The 21,149-nt window shown below is 41.2% G+C and overlaps 4 protein-coding genes across 4 annotated transcripts; 2 read left to right on the forward strand and 2 right to left on the reverse strand.

Annotated features, from left to right (window-relative positions):
* The first annotated feature begins 44 nt into the window (after nucleotides 1-44).
* Nucleotides 45-7,386, forward strand: LOC138601217 (ubiquitin thioesterase OTUB1-like). Its single transcript, XM_069672795.1, has 7 exons — nucleotides 45-129; nucleotides 2,082-2,143; nucleotides 2,467-2,565; nucleotides 2,719-2,837; nucleotides 2,964-3,048; nucleotides 4,314-4,508; nucleotides 6,810-7,386. The coding sequence occupies exons 1-7, from the start codon at nucleotides 45-47 to the stop codon at nucleotides 7,005-7,007; spliced, it is 843 nt and encodes a 280-aa protein (XP_069528896.1). The 3' UTR covers nucleotides 7,008-7,386.
* Nucleotides 7,387-7,973: 587 nt separating this feature from the next.
* On the forward strand, nucleotides 7,974-9,747 carry cskmt (citrate synthase lysine methyltransferase). Its single transcript, XM_069672756.1, has 2 exons — nucleotides 7,974-8,055; nucleotides 8,868-9,747. The coding sequence occupies exons 1-2, from the start codon at nucleotides 7,974-7,976 to the stop codon at nucleotides 9,536-9,538; spliced, it is 753 nt and encodes a 250-aa protein (XP_069528857.1). The 3' UTR covers nucleotides 9,539-9,747.
* A 2,564-nt stretch (nucleotides 9,748-12,311) lies between these two features.
* LOC138600387 (ependymin-2-like) lies at nucleotides 12,312-14,738 on the reverse strand. The gene is made up of 6 exons (XM_069671787.1): nucleotides 14,630-14,738; nucleotides 14,466-14,500; nucleotides 14,199-14,333; nucleotides 13,924-14,116; nucleotides 13,685-13,772; nucleotides 12,312-12,964 (listed from the first exon to the last, which is right to left on the reverse strand). Exons 1-6 carry the CDS (start codon nucleotides 14,694-14,696, stop codon nucleotides 12,832-12,834), a joined length of 651 nt encoding a protein of 216 aa, XP_069527888.1. The 5' UTR covers nucleotides 14,697-14,738; the 3' UTR covers nucleotides 12,312-12,831.
* A 1,022-nt stretch (nucleotides 14,739-15,760) lies between these two features.
* LOC138600388 (ependymin-like) lies at nucleotides 15,761-19,167 on the reverse strand. Its single transcript, XM_069671788.1, has 6 exons — nucleotides 18,855-19,167; nucleotides 18,678-18,712; nucleotides 18,442-18,576; nucleotides 16,819-17,005; nucleotides 16,637-16,724; nucleotides 15,761-16,209 (listed from the first exon to the last, which is right to left on the reverse strand). Exons 1-6 carry the CDS (start codon nucleotides 18,919-18,921, stop codon nucleotides 16,080-16,082), a joined length of 642 nt encoding a protein of 213 aa, XP_069527889.1. The 5' UTR covers nucleotides 18,922-19,167; the 3' UTR covers nucleotides 15,761-16,079.
* Nucleotides 19,168-21,149: the final 1,982 nt, after the last annotated feature.

Consider the following 21,149-nt stretch of genomic DNA (forward strand, 5'->3'; position numbering starts at 1 on the left):
ACCCAAACAAAACTACTTTGACTCCGCCCGGAAGTGTGTAATGAATGAGGTCAGGCAGAAGGAGGAAACAGATCTCGACAGCTAAGATGGCGGAGGAGCAGCAGGAATCATCACAGGGAGAGGTGGAGGGTGAGAGAAACCGTTATAACACAAAATTAAAGAAACAGCGCGGTTATTTCTCTTGAAAATAAACCCACGTCTGTAAGAGTGTCCTCTCGCTGTTGTAGACGTTGTCCTCTTCGTGGTGAAAGCGGTTGACATGCATCGATGAGGGGGAGACAGAGGCCACAGCTTGTTGGCTAACGACAGCTAGCTAACAATTGCTACACAAAGAAAAAACGGTTGTTTTGTTATTAACAGGGCAACAGTAATTGACAGTCATAGGGCATTTGACAGAAGGATATATTGACAGTATAGGCTTAGTATTAAAGACCGGAACACCCCTTTTATTGCTAAAACAACGTCGTGACCAGAATTTGTTTTGTTTTCGCACAGCTCGAGCTAGCCAAGTTTAGCTGACTGACGTTAGCTGGTGTTGTGGATTAACTTGCTTTCATGTTAACTGGTGACTATGAGCTGAGTGTGTCCGTGGTTGGCTTATGGTGACAGCAGCTTTTGATAATAGTAAAGGAAAATAGAGCTGACTTCGTGAATGTTTTATTCTTGTCATAGTTTTTATAACATTTTAACACAAAACTCCTCTTGTTATTTTTTTATTTACATGGGTGCAATGGTTTTACCAACCAGAACAATTGTCTTGCCATTTTTTTTACGTGAAGAAGTTTTATCAATAAATGAAACGTCGATTTCCAAAATTGTGTATCTTACTTTAATAAAGTGACATTATATTTCTGTGGGAACTTCATCATTACCGTTCAGGTTATTCGACTACCTCATCTCTACACCCAAACAATACAGCCAGATGTAGGCCTACTTTGCATACAAAGTGTGCTTGCATCAATTGTTGGGGCTTTCCTGAACACAAAGTAGTCCCAAGAGATGCGTTATATGCAACCTAAATAAGATCATATTCTTCTGTGTTAAATTTAGTCTAACGTTTAGGATAATCCAGCTGTTAAAGGTCGCACAGGTGCATTTAACACCTGCATACACACAGCAAACTGGCTCCTGCAACTACGTTTTCCAAGGACCTTTTTGTACCCTTATTAGGGATGTGCACTTTAACCGATTAACCGTTTACCGACTGTTAAGAATTCTAACCAGTTAATACTACCAGTTACACGGTTAAATAAAATGTTGTCTTTTTTTATTTAATATACATATATATTTGGGAAACACATGTTTTGTTGTTGTTAGCTGAGCTGAGCCTGAGAGGAGAGCAAAATGAAAAGCAGCGTGTGGGACTATTTCACCCAAGACGACGACAATGTTACAAGTAAATTGTGCAATGCAGTACTTAAATACATGCAATACCACATGCGAAGCAAACATCCACGAGCATCCCGACTGGCGGGTCCAGCACAAGTTTCTCAATCGCTTTTTTTTTTTTCACAGGGAGAAAAGTATTCAACGTGTGTTTTCATTTCATCTGTTTTTGTTCTCATTTTAATGTTGTCGAATAACCGGTCAAAAAAAAAGGCACACCCCTAACCCTAACCTGGCCTATGCCGATATGTCATTTTCAAGCAATAATCTGCAGATACAGATAATGTGCCGATAATATTGTGCATCCCTACATTTAACACCTGCGTACACACACAGCAAGTGGCTCCTGCAACCCAGTTTTCCTTTTGAACACTTGCACCACTAACTTTATTCAGCTAAATTAATTTCTTAGTTTTGTTAATAGTATCCTTTTAAATTGTGTACGTTTTGCCATTTGCTACTTTAATTGCTTCTTTGTAAATTTGTAGAAGACGTCTAACATCTCAACGAAACAGCACTAAAGCATTGTCTCTACTTATTTACTGCATGTTAAACATTACACTAAGGGATGCAAATTTTAACCTTATCAATTTTCCCTTTATAACCGCATGTCCTGATTTGATGCACACTTTTAAATCCAGATGCCAGACTATGTACTCCTGCAGCCTTCATATTAATTCCCCCTTCTTTTACAGGAGTGAACTGCCTCGCATATGACGAGGCCATAATTGCTCAACAGGACAGAATTCAGCAGGAGGTGAGATATCACTTTTAATTGGAAATGGCAATTATCATTGTGTTGGTTAACACAAACAAAGATGCATTTTTTTATTCTGCCTCTGTACAATAACATCAGGACGTTTCCAGGTTTTAGACATATGTTATACAATTAAAACATCCAGGATAGTGTCGATGTGTAGACAGCTCGAAAATGACAGGGGAAGTTTTGAATAACGAAAGTATATATGTGAACCTTCTTTTGTTTGTCAACTGTTGCCCCAACACATAAAGGTCATCAATGAGTTAACTTGCTTTTGGTGCATGTACTAATTTTAACTATGTTTCTGTGTGGGTGTTTAGATAGCCAACAGTAACCCTTTAGTGTCGGACAGACAGGACCTGTCAGTGCTGCAGAGGGAGTACGCTGATGATGACACAGTTTATCAGCTCAAGATCAAGGTCAGTCAAACCGCATCACCTGCTATCACATTTCTGCAGCCACATCAGGGTGCATTTCCTCCACGGTCCAGGGTGTAATTTTATCCACAGCCACAAAATGAGCCAAAATTGATTTTGCTGTATGGTCATTTATTTATTTATTTATTTTTGCAGGACCTATATAAAAAATACTCATACATTCGTAAGACGCGACCCGATGGGAACTGTTTCTACAGAGCTTTTGGCTTCGCACATCTCGAATCCCTGCTAGATGACAGCAAAGAGCTTCAGAAGTGAGTACCACCGTGGCTACTGCGTTACCGCAGAAGCTGTTGGTCTCCGTTCTCTTTCAGTTTGTCTCGTCCTTTCACTGTTTTACAGTATAGTTGAAGTTTAACATATTTTTTTTGTCCCATTAGGTTCAAAGCAGTTGCATCCAAAAGTAAACTGGACTTGGTTAACGAGGGTTTCACTGAGTTTACCATTGAAGACTTCCATAATACTGTAAGTTTCCTGCCTGTTGCATACACTGTCATTGTCCAACTCAGTTTGGCAGAGACCATTTAGGGGGGAATTCACTAAGAATGAATTGCCCCCGCTATCTGTGCCGTCTCAAGGTCCAATTCCCAAATTGCAGTAATGATATTCAAGCACAAACACGGCCATAAAGTTTGGTTTTGTGTGGAGAGAAGCTGTCTGTGCTGTCTCTGCTGTCAGGTATTAACTGAGATCCACACTGACGGATCTCAACTCCATGCACAGATCGATGATGAGCAGGGAGAGGAGGGGGCAGCTCTTTTAACAGTTTATTGTAAAGTCCAGACTCGACAGGTGTTTACTAGTTTCTCTCTCTGTAACGCAGCTGCATTTTTTTTAACGAGCGCGCAACAGCAGCTCGTCCATATAATAATCCCCGTCATGCGTAACGGCTCCACACGTGTACAAAGTGTGCCCGTGTGCTGGGGTTGAGCCTCGCACAGCCCCGGACTGATTGGTCTCCCGATTATAATGATAATGACAATATATTATTAACAGATTGTTTTGACGGACCGATACATTTTTTGATCACAGAAAAGGCGGAGTTGTCGTCATGATCACTGGAAACTCAGAGCGTGACAGCCATTATAATACTGCAAACGGCACCGGAGCACAGAGACGCTGTTTGCTCTGCAGCGCACTTTGGGGTGCATTTAACCCTCTGCGTGTGCTTGGCGATTGAGGAGTCTTTTTGTGTCATTCGTGTCATTTGCACATTTAGCGGGCGCAAAAGCAGCTCAATCCTTTAGTGAATTCCCCCCAAGTCTTTCTTGTAGTAAATTCACATATTACTCTGCCTACTGTTATTGTTGATTTGGGACCAATAATAATTCCAGTGATGCAAAGGTAATGTTATGCATCCCTTAAATGTACATTGTTTAATGGTAAATGAGGATATAACTGTAGTAGCAAATTGTGTGAGAAAATTGTTTTGTCTGTTAAAGTGAACCAAATCTATGATTTATTTTATTGATGTCTCATTCTGATCATAAAAAAACACACTGTGTATCGCGTATCTCGTAGTATTAAATATGTGATGCTATTTAAATTATGTTATCAGAAGTGGCAGTAAATTGCTTGTTATCCTGCCAACTCTAAGTGGTCTGCCAAAGTTCATGATGTATTTGGTCAGCTGGAGCAGCCAGACACACTACACTTGGCCAGTTGGATACTAAGTTGGCAAGCTGTTAATGTAAACGTGGATCTAATGATGTTAATGTCTTTACTCCAAGTTCATGGACCTGATCGAACTCTGTGAGAAACAGCCGACCCTGCAGGAGGTGCTGAACTCCTTCAACGACCAGAACGTTTCAGACTACGTGGTCGTGTACCTTCGGCTGCTCACCTCGGGCTACCTGCAGCGAGAGCACGGCTTTTTTCAGCACTTCATAGAGGGAGGGCGCTCTGTCAAGGAATTCTGTCAGCAGGTGGGTTTGTTGAATTTACAGTTTGATGGACTTTTAATGAACGTCTCCTTCCTAAGTATCATCACATTTCTTAAGATAAAGCTTTTTAATAGTTATCTTCTTAATTTAATGCATTCTTCCACGTCAAAACATGACATCTACATTACTCACAATGCAACATGATGGCCCACATTTGATCAGAAATTGTTGTGCTGTTGTTGTTGTTGACATCTGCATGCCTTTGGGTCTGCAACATGTCTTTGATTTGACCGCCACGTGGCTTAAAACCTCATAGAGAGCGTTTCAGGAGGCTGTGCTTCCTGCCTGCCAGATTTAATTTCCTTGCAGCTTGATTTGTTCTTTTTTTTTTAGTGTTTTTTCCGTTAGACTTTATCGTCATTTAATACAAGGTTTTGGAGAAATCTGAGGTTCTGTTTCATTTAGAAATTGTTGCAATAACTAGACAAAAAAGTATATCATTTAAAAAGCTGCGTCTTTTCAATACTAGTATCTGTATGGCCAAACATAAATCCTTCTGCTGTGCATTACAAGTGTTTTACTCCACAAAAATACTCGCTGCTTTTGCCACATTGAATCAATGTGGACTGTTCCCAAAGTGGATTTATGTGCGTCTTTGTACTGGTTACACCTGCAGGGCTCGTGTTGTGTGACTCAGGCAAAGCCACAAACACAGCGCTGTGATACTGAATTTTATGCAGCATGGTTAAATTAACATCCACAAACTACAGCAGACTAGGTTACTATCGTTGAGCAAACTTTTTGTTATCGAGAGCAACGTCCTGCAGCTTCTGGCAAAATACATGCCGACACAGCGATCAAAGTGAAAGCCCTGTTTGATACAAAGCAGCAAATATACAATGAAATATTGACACCGTCTAACCCATTTCTGTGGCCGTAGATTTCTAGATGTGGTCTCTGTGGTGCACACATACGCATTGCTTGCTCACTTCCTTCAAGCCTGTTGTAGCACTGCAAAGAAATCAATTCCAGGTCGCTTATTCGAAAGACAGGTGTGAAAAAGTCATGCAACCTAAAACTGCAGCACCAAGTGTTGCAGAAGCAGCTGGGGAATGTGTTTCTGTTTTTGTTCTGTCACTGAATCAATGCAGGATTGTTCGTCCGTAAGATAACACAACATGCTTTATCATGTACTTCCGCTTATTTATTAGTACCATGTGCAGTATCAGGAGCGGTATAATCTTTCTTAATTATTTGAAGTTACATGCTACATCATGCAGTATCTTTAAATTCATAATCTTGTGCAATAAAAGTTCTTACTACTAATAACTACCACCATCACTTACTGCCTACTTCTGTAAATTACTATTGTTATATTGTTTTTCTATCAGGCTGTCTCTTTTGCACCAACCCATACACTTTTATATTTTCACTTATATTTGAGTTATTTGCATTTCTCTAATTTGTACTGTATTTCTGGAGCTATCTGGCACTGTGATTTCCTTCGGGATTAATAAAGTTCTGTTTTACTTTATAATCCAGCATGAGAAATGTCAACACTTCAGAGTCAGGCACAACACTTTGTCTTTACTTTTTCACTGTAACTCTGCATCGAAATTTAGCATCAGTAAAACTGTATTTGACAGCAATATTTTAAGTTGTGTAATTAATCAAATGTCTGCCGAACAGTAGGGTTTGATCTGTACAGAGCACAGATTAAAGCTCCTGTGAGGAACTTTCCATTTGTGTTGACTTTGGCGCCCCCTGTGGACAAATCTGTGCTTCTATTCCTTTGCTGATTTTGTCCTGTACATGCTTTTGTGGTGTTTTTTAACAAAAAAATCTCATCCTGCTTTCTGTCACAAAACAAAGGGAGTGTGGTCTGACACCTAACCCCCACCAGCGGTTTCAGGCATTAAAAATAACTACAGAAATAATCAGTCTTGTTGCTGATGGTCTGGTTTGCTTTTGTAGGTCATATAGAGTAACATAGTCCCACTCTCATTCCCTCCCTGGCCAGTGCTTTGACTGTTTGGGAACATCTTTAGTTAAAAAAATGTCCCCAGCTACATATTGTATCCTTAAACTCTGTACACAAAGTAGCTGCTTGATTTAAGCTAATGGCTGTTTAATGTTCAAAGAGTTTCACATAACAGCTCTACAAACATAGATAATGCTCGTTTTTGTATGCATATGAACGTTTCTAGTCAATCAGCTATGCCTGGGTAAATACGAATTAAGTTTTAATTATAATAATGTATGATGAGTTTTTAATGTCTTACACTTGAAATTCCATTGTCAAACTCCACGCTTAATGTGCTTGTTTTTTCTTTTCCTCTTTAGGAGGTAGAGCCAATGTCTAAAGAAAGTGACCACATTCACATCATCGCCTTAGCCCAGGCCCTAGACGTATCCATCCTGGTGGAGTACATGGACAGAGGAGAGGGAGGAACAGTCAATCACCACGTCTTCCCCGAAGGCGGCGACCCACGCATCTTCCTCCTCTATAGACCCGGCCATTACGACATCTTGTACAAATAACACTCCCGGCCCACAGCCCGCCTCATCCTCCTCCTGCTGAACGCTACAGTGGTGGATTTAAAAAAATAACTTCAGCAGCCACGTGGATGAAACGTACATCTGTGTATGAGATTACACTCATGTATTTGAAAAAATAAAAGATAAAATCACATTACATGCCTCCCTTCCCCATCTCCCCCCCCAGTTTACCCTCAGTCATCACGACATGGTTAATTAAAAAAACTCTTTGGAAAAATAGAAGTGACTCCAGGCATTTAGAGTTGTACAGGTTTTTTTTTTTCTTTTGTGGTTGTAAATGTTATCTACTTGCTTTATGTTGGATTCTTTTCCTTTGTTACACTGCGTTTCATTGAGTTTTATTAAAGGGATTTACATCTTATTTCTTGTCATGTTTGTTTTTTTTACAGATAAGTTGAATTTTGGGCTACATTAAAACGATTATTTGCATTTCTGATTGCTTTCATTTGTGTTTAATAACTGAGTAATAGTTTTTAAAGATTTTAATTTCATGTATTTTAAACTGATCGTTTTTCAGAACACTTTGAGCAGTTAAAACATCCTTCACATAGTACCTGCTATATATTAAAGGAGACTTAAACTAATAAACAATGGCTATGTTAAGTGCAAGAATAGCAAAGAAATATACCTCATAAACCTTAGTTGTATTTTGACATTATGCTGTAGCTACACACAAACGGATAAAAGGAAGAAATCCACTTTAAAAATAAGACACTCAACTGAATGCCTACTTTCCAGTCCAAGTATAACACGGTAGTTGCTCCACTTTGTTTACACCTGCTCTTACACATGCGCAGGAGCGACTGAACTCATCAAAGATCGTCATGTAAAACAGCAGATACTCTCTCAAGACCGCTTTCGAATACGACAACTTCGCTGCAGGTATCAAGAAATACTGGCAGAGTGAGACCTCTGTCTTTCGACCTACGGTAAAGTAGCAGAGGGAAAATGTCTCCGTTTTCAAAGTCGCTGAGGTTGTCAGGAAGAAGAATAATTGCAGCATGTGCACGACAGCACTCGTCTCTTACAAGTACGTTTAAACCAAGAATTGTTATCTGGTTAAAGAGAGCTATGTTGACCTTACATTGTCTGTATCGGTGTTGTGACTGCAAGAACACATGTCAGTGCTACTGCTGTGAGCTAGCTAGTATGCTAGCTACATTGGGTTAGCTTTACGTTATGAGTGACTTCAGTGGGATAGATCCCTTAAGGTTAAATCTTAAACATTCATCCAAGAGCTTTATTTTTTAAAATACAGCTTCAACTATGTAAGAGAGGTGTTGGTTGATTTTATGACCATTTTAGAGGACTTAGTTATACATTATACTGAAGTCACGTCTGTTATTTAGCATAATGTTATTGATAAAAACAGGGTGGACAAAATTATAAAAACTAAACCCTAAAGAAGAGAACAGAATAACTGGTATAACTTTTATAAATGTAGAATCAATGCAGTGTTCTTATAAGTCTGCATTAGTATAATAGTAGAAGTAGTAATAGTAAAAACACACATATCTTTAATGTAGTAGATTTCTATAAGGGATGCACGATATTATCGTCATGAAAATGTCATTTTGCCATCGGCAGATTCAATACTGTTCATCCCTAATTTTAATCATATAGATATTGGCAGCAGCTTCTAAAGAAATCCCATGTTACAAGATAAGAAAAATATCACAAATTAATTGATTGGCAAATTAAGTTTTTAAGAAAGTTTCAAGAATAAAGTCCCTCTTTATGTGACAGATCTCTGCATGAATTCACTAAGGTTTGTTGTATCTATGTTTACTGCTCATGTTCAACTACTAGCTTTCTAACTATTCTGTCTTTGTGTCTTCCTAGCTGAACTGATTGAGAACATGGATAAAAAAGCCACCTGGGACCGCTTCTACACCGAGAACAGCAGCAAGACCTTCAAAAACTTTGAGTGGTTCTTCGGCTTCAACTCTGTCCGAGACTTCATTATGCCTCTCTTGCAGAGCGAGCCCCGTCCAGAAGCTCTGCTCCAAATCCTGGATATGGGCTGTGGCACCTCTGCTCTCGGGCCCTGTATTTACAGACACTCTTCTCTCCCAGTCCGGGTCACTTGTGCTGACATCTCCCCCATAGCTGTGCGACTGATGCAGGAACACGTCCAAGCCAAAGCCATTGAACCTTCCAATCTTTCCTCTCAGCTTGAGTTTGTAGAACTGGACTGCACACAGCTTCACAAGCACTTTGGATCCAGCAGTGTGGACCTTATTGTCGACAAGGGTACCACGGACGCCTTGTTGAGGTCTAAGGAAGGGAAAGGGAAGGCAGGTCAGGTGCTGAAGCAGTGTTTGAAGGTGTTGCGGAGCTCAGGATCTCTGCTCCAGTTCTCTGATGAGGACCCTGATGCCAGGCTAGTGTGGCTGGAGACTGTAGCACAGGAGCAGGGGGTGAAGGCAGCAGATATTGGGGTGCAGGAAGTCGGGGAGCTGAGGGGAGTGTGTTACTACTGCTACCAAGTGACTCCTCGCCCTGTTGTATAGCAGATCCTTTCTGCCTTTCTTGACGGTCGTAATACCAAATGAATAAATTATTATTAAATTAAACAGGACCGTAATTTGTTTTGCGGTCTCGACTCAATCATACTGCAAGATTCATTTTGTCTGTACCTGGGATGTGATGCATTTAATTGTCTAAAAGTCTCAGTAATTAATGAGGCACACATACACACAGTACAACTGTTTTATTATACTTGTGTGATATAATTTCCATTTACTATAAATCTATTTTTAGTAAAAGTTTGATGATCTGGTCGTTTCTCTCTTTGTATTATTACTTGTCCTCCACTGCCATCTAGTGGCCGGCAGGCTGTCTTATCTGTATGAGGCATGCCAAATTATAATAGGAAGTACTTCACCACCATTCACTTGCACCTTTGAATATATTTTTAAAATATATTTATTGTTTTTTGCATATAGAAAAACACAGACAACACAACCAAGAATCTCCCAGCCACCCCACCCCAAAAGAAACACAGGTTAAGTCCCTGATATCAAGAGTCATGTCCAAACTTAAACTAGGAGTAAAGCAGCGTTAAAAAAATAATACTAAAAGACAGTGTGTAAAATGAAGGGCGGATATACGCAGCAGAATGGTTTACACCGGCCATACTTTAATCCTTACCATACAAATATTTTAGTAAAAGGTCCCGGATCTTATCAAACACTTTTCCTCAGTCCTCATTATAAAATCTCAGTCTCCATTTGAGACTCCAAGTGTTGGCCATTTCTCCCAACCACAAGTCAAAAGTGGGTACAGAGTCCAACCACAAGGTTTTTGTTTTTTTATAGGAAGGAATCAGAAGGAATGAGTTAAATTACTGATTGTAGATTTGTTCTGTTACAGAGAGGTAAAACATCACCTGTGAATAATTTTAAAGGAGGTAGAACTCATTAAGAAAAACATGAGCAAATGGATTCAAAAGAAGCATATAAAGAAAACATTACCATTTTGACAACACAATATGTAACGAGTTAAATAATTTAAATACTAAGGTAAAACAAGCACATTGAGAAATACATAAATTATTTTTACAACACAAATGCACCATACCTTAATGCCGTGCAAAACAGAAAGCACAAGCCAAAAGAAACACTATCAAATTACTTCCATCCATCAAGAAGTAGGGGCAGTTCAAGTGTTATTGGAGATTAGATTCACCTACAGTTACCCTTCTTCTTATTACTAATGTGTTTATTTTGTGTCTTCTGGACCTTGCTGTTTTTGCATTTCCTGTACACCACGTGTGCTGTGAAACGACCCTCAGCAGGCAGAGAGTTTATACTTATCAAATACCTGTGGGATTATAAGTATGCTGTGCCATTGTTTACAGAAAGTCTATTCAACACAAACATGAAGCACACACCTGCCAATAACATTATGAGCACCTGCCTAATTGTGTGTAGCCGCCAAAACAGCCCTGACCCATCGAGGCATGGACTCCACTAGTCCTCTGAAGGTGTGCTGATGTCATGGCAACAGGACATGCTCTGACCCAGTCGTCTAGCCATCACAATTTGGCCCTTGTCAAAGTCGCTCACATCCTTAAACTTGCCCATTTTTCCTGCTTCCAACACATCAACTTTGAGGACAACTAACACATCCCACCCACTGACAGGGGCCGTAGTAATGAGATAATCAATGTTATTCACTCTACCTGTCAGTGGCTGATCGGTGTGTATATTCCTGCTATACAGCTTACTTATTCCAACCCCCTGAAAACAGCAAAAAGCATAAAGAATTCAGATAACCACGAGGAGTCCAGGCACACGTGGACTGTAGACAGACAATATGACCACCGGTTGCCTCCAAATAGTCGCAGCACAGAACTCTTTGAAAGCCAAAAACTTCAGTAAAGGAACAGGGCGGCTGCGGTTCAGTGGTAGAGTTGGTCGTCTCTCAATCGGATGGTTGGAGGTTCGATCCCTGACTGCTACAGTCTCATGTCAAAGTGTCCTTGGGCAAGACACTGAACCTCAAATTGCTCCAGGTGGCATAGCCCTCGGGTATGAATGGGCATAGATATGACTGGAGATTGCCATCAGTGTATGAATGTGTGTGTGAATGGGTGAATGTGGACAGAGTCAGGCTAATCTTTTCCAATTTTAATGCTAAGCTAGGCTAACTAGTATAAAGTATAAGGGGATAGTTAAGAGTTTGTGGATCGCCTTCATCTGATGATCTAGATTCATAAGTCGCCTGCCTCTTGCTCATTTGTCCTCCTTCGCGAGGGCCTGCTGGTTGTGATTTAAAGACTCACAGATACAGGACCTTTCCTCCAGTCAAGGCCTCCTCCGCCTGGTTCAGTGCAACCTCTGTTTAAACTCTGTTGAGCAACACATGTCTCCAGGGTTTTTGGCTCCTCTGTATTATTTTGAAGAACCTCCTCCAGCTTTTGTTGCCCGCATCTGAAGGAGCCTTCGAATTGGGACAGCCTTCAACGCGCTTCAGTGACACAATCAGCCTTCAAATACGGCCTTCGAAGGCTTCACCCCTGGATTGGGACGCAGCTCATATTTATTTTTTAGCTAGCTCTTTGTTAGCCCACACAGCTGAAGGATATGAGGCGCGATATGTTGTTTACAGCTTCTACTACAGATTGAAAAGTTCAAGGCAACTTTTGATTCGATAAAAGTCTACAAACTTAGATGATTACCTTGGTGGTTAGCCAGAATAGAGAGGTCAGGAATGTTGCAGAAAGACTGATAAAAAGGTTGCACAACTTCCCATATTAGTCTTGCAAAAATGAAAAAAATATGAGAAAAAAATGTTTATTCAGCACATCAGCACATTGCTTGTTTTGTGTAACACCCACAGAGACCCACACACAGTAAGTGTACTAGCAGCTGCAACAGCTCGCTTCCCAGTCAACTCAATACTTTGATTTATGACCAAATACAGGCACAACTGATGACATCACCGCCAGCCACAGCTGTGCTTTGTGTAATGTCAGCATGCAAATGCGATCTAAAAAGGTGAAGTTGATGTTCAGTCGAGCTGAACGATGGAAAAACGTTTAAAACAGCTTGAAACCTGAAACATTTGACATGTGATTGTATGTTTTGTAGTGTTGCAAGTTAAATTTTACAGTGCATATCGTCTCTGTCTTCACCTTGATTTGACATAATCACTTGTCTACACACACATACAGAAAGAAAGACTTTAAACCCAAAACAAATGGACAGGAAGTTAACCCAAAGACAAATCATCTGCCCCTAAAACAGTTATAGTTAGTGCAAAGAGTCATATAGCCTACAGTGGTCATCATCACAGTGCACTACATTTCGGAAAACAAGCTGTAGAAGTCCACCGGATCTTCTCCGTCCTCTGTCTCCAGCCTGGCACCTCTGCAGAAGGGTGGAGGGAGGAGCTGCTGGGGGTCCAAGAGTCCGATCACGTTGTTGAAGAAGCTAAGAGTAAGAAAACAGATCAAAGCAGCGGTAAGCAACATGAACATTCTGATGCCTCTCTGTATCACTCGTCTACACCTAACATGCACGCGCAAAATGTTCAAATACAACTAAAGTTCTCATTATGATTCTTGGTGTGGACCACCTTTGTACCTCTAGGTGTTGGAGCTTAATGCTACTGTTAGCTGTTATCGTAAGAGCTACCGTTACCGGTCAAGAAGGAACAAGGCAGACTCTGCATGGCTCTTCTGCCCCTTACACTCGTCTGATCCGTCTTTTTATTTAGGGCTCTCTTTGTTGCCATAGTTCCTCACGTGGAAGCCGGAAGAGTTTGAACAGAGTCGCTGTGGTTGGCCAGTTACGTGGAAACTGATTGGTAGTTTGATTCAGGCCGGAAGAATTTTTTAACAAACTAAAAACAAAGGGGCGAGCGCTTACAGTCACAGATCAGCAATCAACATCTCAATTTAATGTTGTAAGGGAAATGCTATTATCAAAATGAGTTATTTTAACCACATTCTTATTAAATCATGTTGTGTACTGTAGCTTTAATAATTCTGCTCTAGAGCCAAGTAAATGAAATGTGGTTATTACTAGTGTTGTTAGTTCTCCTGTGTTATCTTTGACTCCATTCTCTTGATTCTTTTTTCAAAAAAGCTTCCTGAAAAAAAATGAAATCTCAAACTTCCTGTTTGTGAGTTGTCATGTGAATGCACTGACCTGGTCACCATCCATCCAGTTTTGTCTGTATGAAGCAGACTGCTGACTGGAATGCATCCAAACTCGGTGACAGTGCTCATGTACTTTGCTACAAAAAAACAAAGAAGTTGGTCACAAGTGAGTTGAGGCAACACAACCAGACGAGCAGGTTTAAAGGCATGAGAACAAAGGAATCACAGAATGTCATGTGCTGCAGACACCACATGACTAGCAGTTTTACTGTCTCCGTTTCCTTTTACCTTTTCCTATCTTCATCTGCTTCTCTCCTGCCCAGGTGTTGACCAGGACCCCCTGTCCTGGGCCGGAGGAGCTGCCCAACACCACCTGCGCCAGCAGGGTGGCGTTCTTTGGGACCTCCAGCGGATGGAAGTCGACACTCAGTGGCTTCTTGATACATGTGCGGTTCCTGGAGTTGATCTTATACACAACACCCTGGAAGACAAGATAGCATTACACGGCTACTGTGTTGTACATAACTCCTCCTGATGAAGATCTCCCTATGAGTTGTTATTACCTGTCTGTAGAGCAGAAGCCAATCAATTATGAAGGTCTTATTGCCATATATTCCAATCTCTCTGAGGCGGATGCGCTTCCCCAGCGCATCGTAGCTGTACTTGGCAAAGACCTGCAGCTTCTCATTTGCAGTCGACTTGAAGAGTAACAAAAATGTCTCAATTTAGCGAGAAAAACTTGACCTAATTTCTCCAAATTAGTATTGCAAATAAACCTTTTTAATATCACGTGAGGTGCATAGTTACTTGTGTACAAAGACAAACCTTACCAAAGACATGCTTCCAGTCAGCAGTGGTGGGGATGCTGCCAAAGGAAGTTAGACTATCGTTAAAGAGCATCACATCACATCTCTGCTAAGCTTGCAACACATTTCCAGCTTTAACACATCAAGGGGGATCGCCGAGGCATATTAACGCGCGTTGTTGTACTTACTGCATTGCTGTGGTCTCTGAGCCAGGCAGCCGGCTGACAGGCACACAAACAGGACGAGGGCTCTCATGCTGCCTGATGGTGGTGACTCTTCCGTCTGCACAGGGAGGCAAATATGCTGTTGCTTCAGAGAGCTCACTTCCTTATAAACAAAGCTGGTGAGGCTCCCAGTCTGCATCCGCTGCCAGGTTTTCTCTGAGTCCTCAGTGGCGTAACAAAATAAAGGCTGGTTTCAAAATAAAGGTTGGTTTCAACCCTAATACTCAAGTGTGTGCTTATGTCTTTTGGCATCAAAGTGAAATATAGGCTGTAAACTCAAATCCATATGTTAATCTTTAATCATTTGGCTTCCATGCAACTAACATTATTTCAATCCTTGGGCCAACCAGCAGCACAGAATGGCCAGATTTTGGACGACCAGTAAACACACATTGTTCCACCTCTACCCTGGTTGACACGCAGCTGTGGCTGTGACTTGTCAATCACTGGTAGCCAAACTCTTAAGCGTGACCTGCTTTACTATAAATGGGACCATAATGTACAAAATGCTGTATTGAAGAAGACTTGAAACTTGCAACGTAGTGGGCCTTTCTGTGGGGAGTTTGCATGTTCTCCCCGTGCCCCGGATTTGTTTCCATTTGGTTTTGCAGGTTTCCATGTCGACTCCTAAAATGAAACTTTCTCCAGTTGTTTTGACAGGCATGTTTGTCGCTGTGCAGTGGCAATGACACATCGTACAGATGTGGATCATTGGGGACTTGGTCTATCAGCGTGTGATTGACGGCAACCTGTCCAGGATGCAACCCTGCCTCTCGCCTAATGACAGCTGGAATCAGTGATGCAGGAATCACCGATGAAGCACTGATTCAATTGCATTTACTAAGATAACCAGAGATAAACTCCTTATGCATGAAATATGATATTTTGCACAAGTCGTACTTTTTGGTTCAACGTTTATTTCTTAACTTTTTATCCAAAAAGAGCGAGATTCATCACAATGACATTTTCAAAACCTGGTTTTGTACTGATGTGGTGATGATGTTATTTCTTTTCTATAAGCGGTTTAATTCCTCTCGTGCTTCGCTTTCGTGCTAACATGATCAGACTGTTTGTTGTCATTAAACTTAGACACAATGTAAAATATTCTTTTATTCATAAAAAGTGCATGTTATTATATGTAATTTTATTGTGAATTATATTTAAACATTTAAAACATTCTTGCAGACGGTAACATCAGCATTCATTTGGGGTCCGGGGCATGCAGTCTGGAGTAAGGAAATATTCCAGCTTTTAATTTGAAAATTATCTGAGTAAAATATGAAAAGTAAAACTCTGTAAATGCTGAACTCAAGCTGCTTGGAATTGCACACACTCTAAGCAGCAGTTAAAAAGATTTATTTCACATAACAAAGCTATAATTCAGGAACTTCATCTGATTAATTGAGGGAGGCTCTTAAGGCTTTCGTTGGAACAGGCTGAGGAAGTCAACCGGCTCCTCCTCAATCATGGTGTCTTCACCCAGGCAGAAGGACGGAGGGTTGAGCAGACTGGGGTCTGAAAGCCCGATGACGTTGTTGAAGTAGCTGGTGAACAGAAAGACACAATGTTCATTTGAATGTTCTGAAAAATGTGAAAAATATCTGGCCCGTTCGTACGAAAGATGTGGACATAGCCTCTGGTAGCCAATGCTTGAGCGCCTTTAACCTGCCTTCTTTCTAACGGCCAGCAGGGGACGACCCCACTTGCCTCACACATAAATCCGCGTAAAACCAGACGGGAAAACAAGCCGACTTTTGAGTATCTCCGCAATACAATATTATGATCATTTAGTAAATGATGGTCCCATTTGGGTATTAGGGTAAAATGCCTTAGGGCGGGGTACCTGTGACTGACATGTCCCTACCAAGGCAGACTGTCAACCAGGGTCACTGTGGCTACCTCAGCATCTTTCCACAGTTTATGAGTCACTCACAGAGGTCTTTTTTGTTGTTGATGTAAATGTAAACTAACCTTGTAACCGTCCATCCAAACTTGTCCGTGTGGTACAAAACGCTGACAGGGATGCATCCAAATTCAGTCACTGTGCTAAGATATTTTCCTGTAGGGTCACAGATAGAAATAAGATGAAAATGAATATTTTGAACAACACAAAAAACTGTTGAGATAAGTCCAACCATTACATGCTCTCTGACCTGCTTTGTCGGGCATGTCTGCGGCCCAAGTGTTAACCAGGAGTCCTTCTCCGGGTCCAGACGAGCTGCCGAGGACAAACTGGCCCAGCAGAGAGGCGTCTTTTGGGATGGCCAGAGGCATGAAGTCGGCCTTCAGAGGGCTTTTCTTGCAGGTCTTGTCCTTGTCGTTGATCTCATACATGACATGCTGATGGAGGGAAGTTGTTGGATTAGGTCAACTATAACTCATTTTGATTCATTGCAACTTGTGAAGTATAAAAGTTTGTTGTTTATAGATTAAATACACATTTAATCCATCCAGGATGTAAATTCATGCAACAACACAAACTGTGGAAAAGCTAGGGGTTAAAAGCTTCACACATGACTGTATAATAGCTTTAATCTAAGGCCTTACATCTGGATTTGAGTTAAAGAATTTCTTGTATCCAGATGGATTTATGCAGTTAAAGTTATAATCTTGAAGATCTCAGTTTCGTTCTCTTTGGCGGCACCTGTGGCGATAAACGGTAATTGCAGGAGCACACTTCCCAGATATCCAGACAGTGCTGCATGTGTGACGTCCACGGTTGGCTCCGGTTGTAACTCTTGATTTTCCTGGCTGACGGTCGCTTTCCTTTTCAGACTGTTTGCTTCATCTGAGCGTCGAGTTTGTTTCTTCTTCTTTGGACTTTCACTTCTTGTTGAAGTTGTATCTGTAGTCATCCATCTTTTCTTTGTTTGTTCAGCCATAGTAGATTACTGTTTACTCGCAACACTTGCAGAGAGCGGAAAAGCAGCTGCTTAGCTCCGCCTACCCTCTCTGGCAGACCAACCACTGCTGGCTGATGGGAAACGCGTCACTAACTGGACGCCATTTGTGATTTTTTTCCGCTTAAGTTTTACGGCTCTTTGAAGGGAGCCGGATTGTATGGCTCCGTTCCTTTCCGTGAGCGGCTCATCGTTGCCGCCTGCACTATATTCTCCCGCGTCAACGCATGCATATTTAAAATTAAGCGCTTTTACATTTTAAAAGGAAACAGCAGAATAATCAACTTCACTGATTTGCCAATAAATTATGATTACAACTCTGCATGACGACAGAGATGTCATCAAAAAAACTTGGTGGAGGGTTATAAGGTCGCTCACCGTCGGCAGCATGTGATTCTGCTGCACGTATGCATCTGGAAAAAGCGGCCTGTAGGAGGGGAAGTGAAATTTGGGGACAGCTTTAAAAAGAAAGGCTCTCAGCTCCCGTCGTTCGCACCAAAGAGCCGTTCAAAAGAATCGCCAATGACACAACACTACCAGACACCCAGTCTGTGCCATAGGCTCAATCGCCATTGTGTTACCTCATTCGGCGATAGATAGTGATAGATTAAAATTTGAGTTTTGTTGATGTGATGAGCATGTAAATGATTTACCACAGTATATTTGTGCGCACATTACGTTTGGAGAGACGGATGAGGATGCAATAAAAGAAGTCCCTATCGAGCACCTTTGCACTGGAACTTATTATTGCTCCTGTTTTGCTAGTGAAACCTGTTTGTTGCATTTGCATAAAGAAGCTTTCACTGACATTAGAGAAGATAACCAAATGAGACTAAACTGCAAACATTTGGGACGCTCTCGTGATTGTTTGGTCACCTCTCTAAAGTGCAGAAGAACGTCATAGGTGAAGGTCTGGTTGTCCATGGTGCCCATCTCATAGAGACGTATCCGCTGTCCGATGGCATCGTACATGTATCCGGCGTAGAAAAACAGCTTTTCATTCTGTGTGGACTGGAGAAAGAAGAGCCAGGTGAGTATAAAGTCTCCCTCTTTCACATACGTCTTTTTCATCACGCTCTCATGTTGCATGAAAGACACTTTGAAACACTCACCACACTGAGCCCCCCGGTCAGCAGAGGAGGACTTGCTGTAATGTGGAAATAAATAACGGAAATTACAACACTGCATTTGACATTAGATGCACCTGATCGCTGTAGAAAACAGGAAACACGTTCTGCATAAAAAATAAAAACAAAATCAGCTTCCTCTCTCTGTCTCTGTTTACTTACTGCATGGGTGAGGCTCCTGGGCCAGGCAGCCTGCCACAAAGCATGTTAACGCCACCAAGAGTCTCATGTTTCCTGTTTCCAAGCTACTGTTCTCAGACGGCAATGAACCCTATACTGCCGAGCTACTTCCTTATATACAGACCCCATCCCTCCAGGAGCGAGTCCTGCTTCCTGGTTTTATTCGCAACCCTGTGCGTGTCACAAAAGTCAACAGTTCTGTTATCAAGCTGAAGATAAAAGGCAATAACAGGCAATATCTCCTCTAGCGTCGCACTTTGCGCACATCAAATCCTGGTTAATGTTTCTTCATGAAGATGACAGAAGACGCGCGTGATTCATTGTGCTCAGTGGGGCAGGGGTAAAGAATGTTGTTTGTGTTCATAGGTGACTGAGGCTCATAAACCCAGAAGTGGATTCAGGACGGCTGGAGAGGAGGCTCACATGTGGTCGGAGCTCTGTGAATGACATCACTGTCATATGATGTGGAGGTGTGTACCTGCTGTCATAAGGTCACCTGATTATCCTGCAAACTTTATGTATTTATACCTTTACTTCAACAAGTTTATTTTCTTGTGATTGAGTGTTAAAACTTTGAAGTTTGCATCACTGTAAAAGTTTTTTCCTTCATTATTGTCACTCAGTAAAAGAGACTGATTTTGACATGTGTCCCGATTCTTGCTCAGTCATGTATCATGTGACAGGTGTGATGGGGGGAGAGAGAGAGCAGATTCTTTGTTATCGAGAGGAACATCATGTGAGGTTTTCAACCATTAACAATGATGTAACATTGAAATAAACAAGGTTAGATAACATTAAGGTGTGCAACAATCACCTGACGAGCTGAATACTTTAGCCTAACGTAATAATCTTGAAGATTTTCATTTAAATAAACGTCTGTTAAGTCTCTATCTATCGCCGAATGAGGTAACACAATGGTGATTGAGCCTATGGCCCACTGATGAAAGCCTTTGCATTTGCAGTATTACAGACTGGGTGTCTGGTGCGACTTTCGCGGAAAAAATCACAAGCGGCGCCCAGTTAGTGACGCGTTTCCCATCAGCCAGCAGTGGTTGGTCTGCCAGAGAGGGTAGGCGGAGCTAAGCGGCTGCTTTTCCGCTCTCTGCAAGTGTTGCGAGTAAACAGTAATCTACTATGGCTGAACAAACAAAGAAAAGATGGATGACTACAGATACAACTTCAACAAGAAGTGAAAACCCAAAGAAGAAGAAACAAACTCGACGCTCAGATGAAGCAAACAGTCTGAAAAGGAAAGCGACCGTCAGCCAGGAAAATCAAGAGTTACAACCGGAGCCAACCGTGGACGTCACACATGCAGCACTGTCTGGATATCTGGGAAGTGTGCTCCCGCAATTACCTTTTATCGCCATGGGAGAACGAAACTAAATTCTTCAAGACTAAATCTTTAAAGCTCCTGTGTGGAACTTTTGGTTTGTTTTGATTTTGGCGCCACCTGTGGACAAAGCTGTAACTCTTATTTCTTTGCTGATTTTGTCCTGTACATGCTTAAGTGGTGGTTTTTAACAACAAATCTCAGTCATATGTGTCAATCACTTTACATTTTTGCCCTGGAAAATGTAAACAAAGGCAGCGTGCAGTTAATCGCTTCGTCTGACACCTACCCCCCTACCCCCCACTGCCAGCGGTTTCAGGCATTAAAAATACCTATACAGAAATAATCAATGTTGTCGCTGATGGTCTGGTTTGCTTTTGTAGATCATATAGAGTGATCAGAAGCTTTAAGTAAATATTGTCACGAACTGCTTTAATTTTTGCTGTTGACTCACACCTCATCAGTTATAACCCCATTATGTTTGTGCTGTATAAAGATGCCTACATTTTATTCCACATAGATTTTGAAAGCTGACATGTCTACAAATATTTTTTCTACCTGCAGTTGAAAAAATCTTTTAAAAGATGAGATAAAATAATCCTTTATTGATCCCCGATAGGGAAGCAGCTCAAAGACAAATAGGAAGCAAGTAAATAAAGTATAAAAAATAAGAATGGATAAAAAAAATATATATATACATTTATAAAAATGTACATTTATATGAAAACAAAATCAAAATGACTTATGTAAAAAAGAAAATAAAAATAGGTCACTGTAAGCAGAGCTTGAACTGTGACCTAAACTTTTCAAGGACAACCTTTACACTCATTATTTGTGACCATGTCAGGTGATTCCTGTATTGCTGATCCAGCTAGACAGCAATCCAGTCACATAGTGAGGAGACAGTACTAATACCTTGTCTTTTCTCTTTATAAAGACCGGAT

This window comes from Semicossyphus pulcher, unplaced genomic scaffold (assembly GCF_022749685.1).
Source record: "Semicossyphus pulcher isolate SPU_LCO1_2020_fin unplaced genomic scaffold, fSemPul1.0.p SCAF_21, whole genome shotgun sequence".
NCBI lineage: Eukaryota > Metazoa > Chordata > Actinopteri > Labriformes > Labridae > Semicossyphus > Semicossyphus pulcher.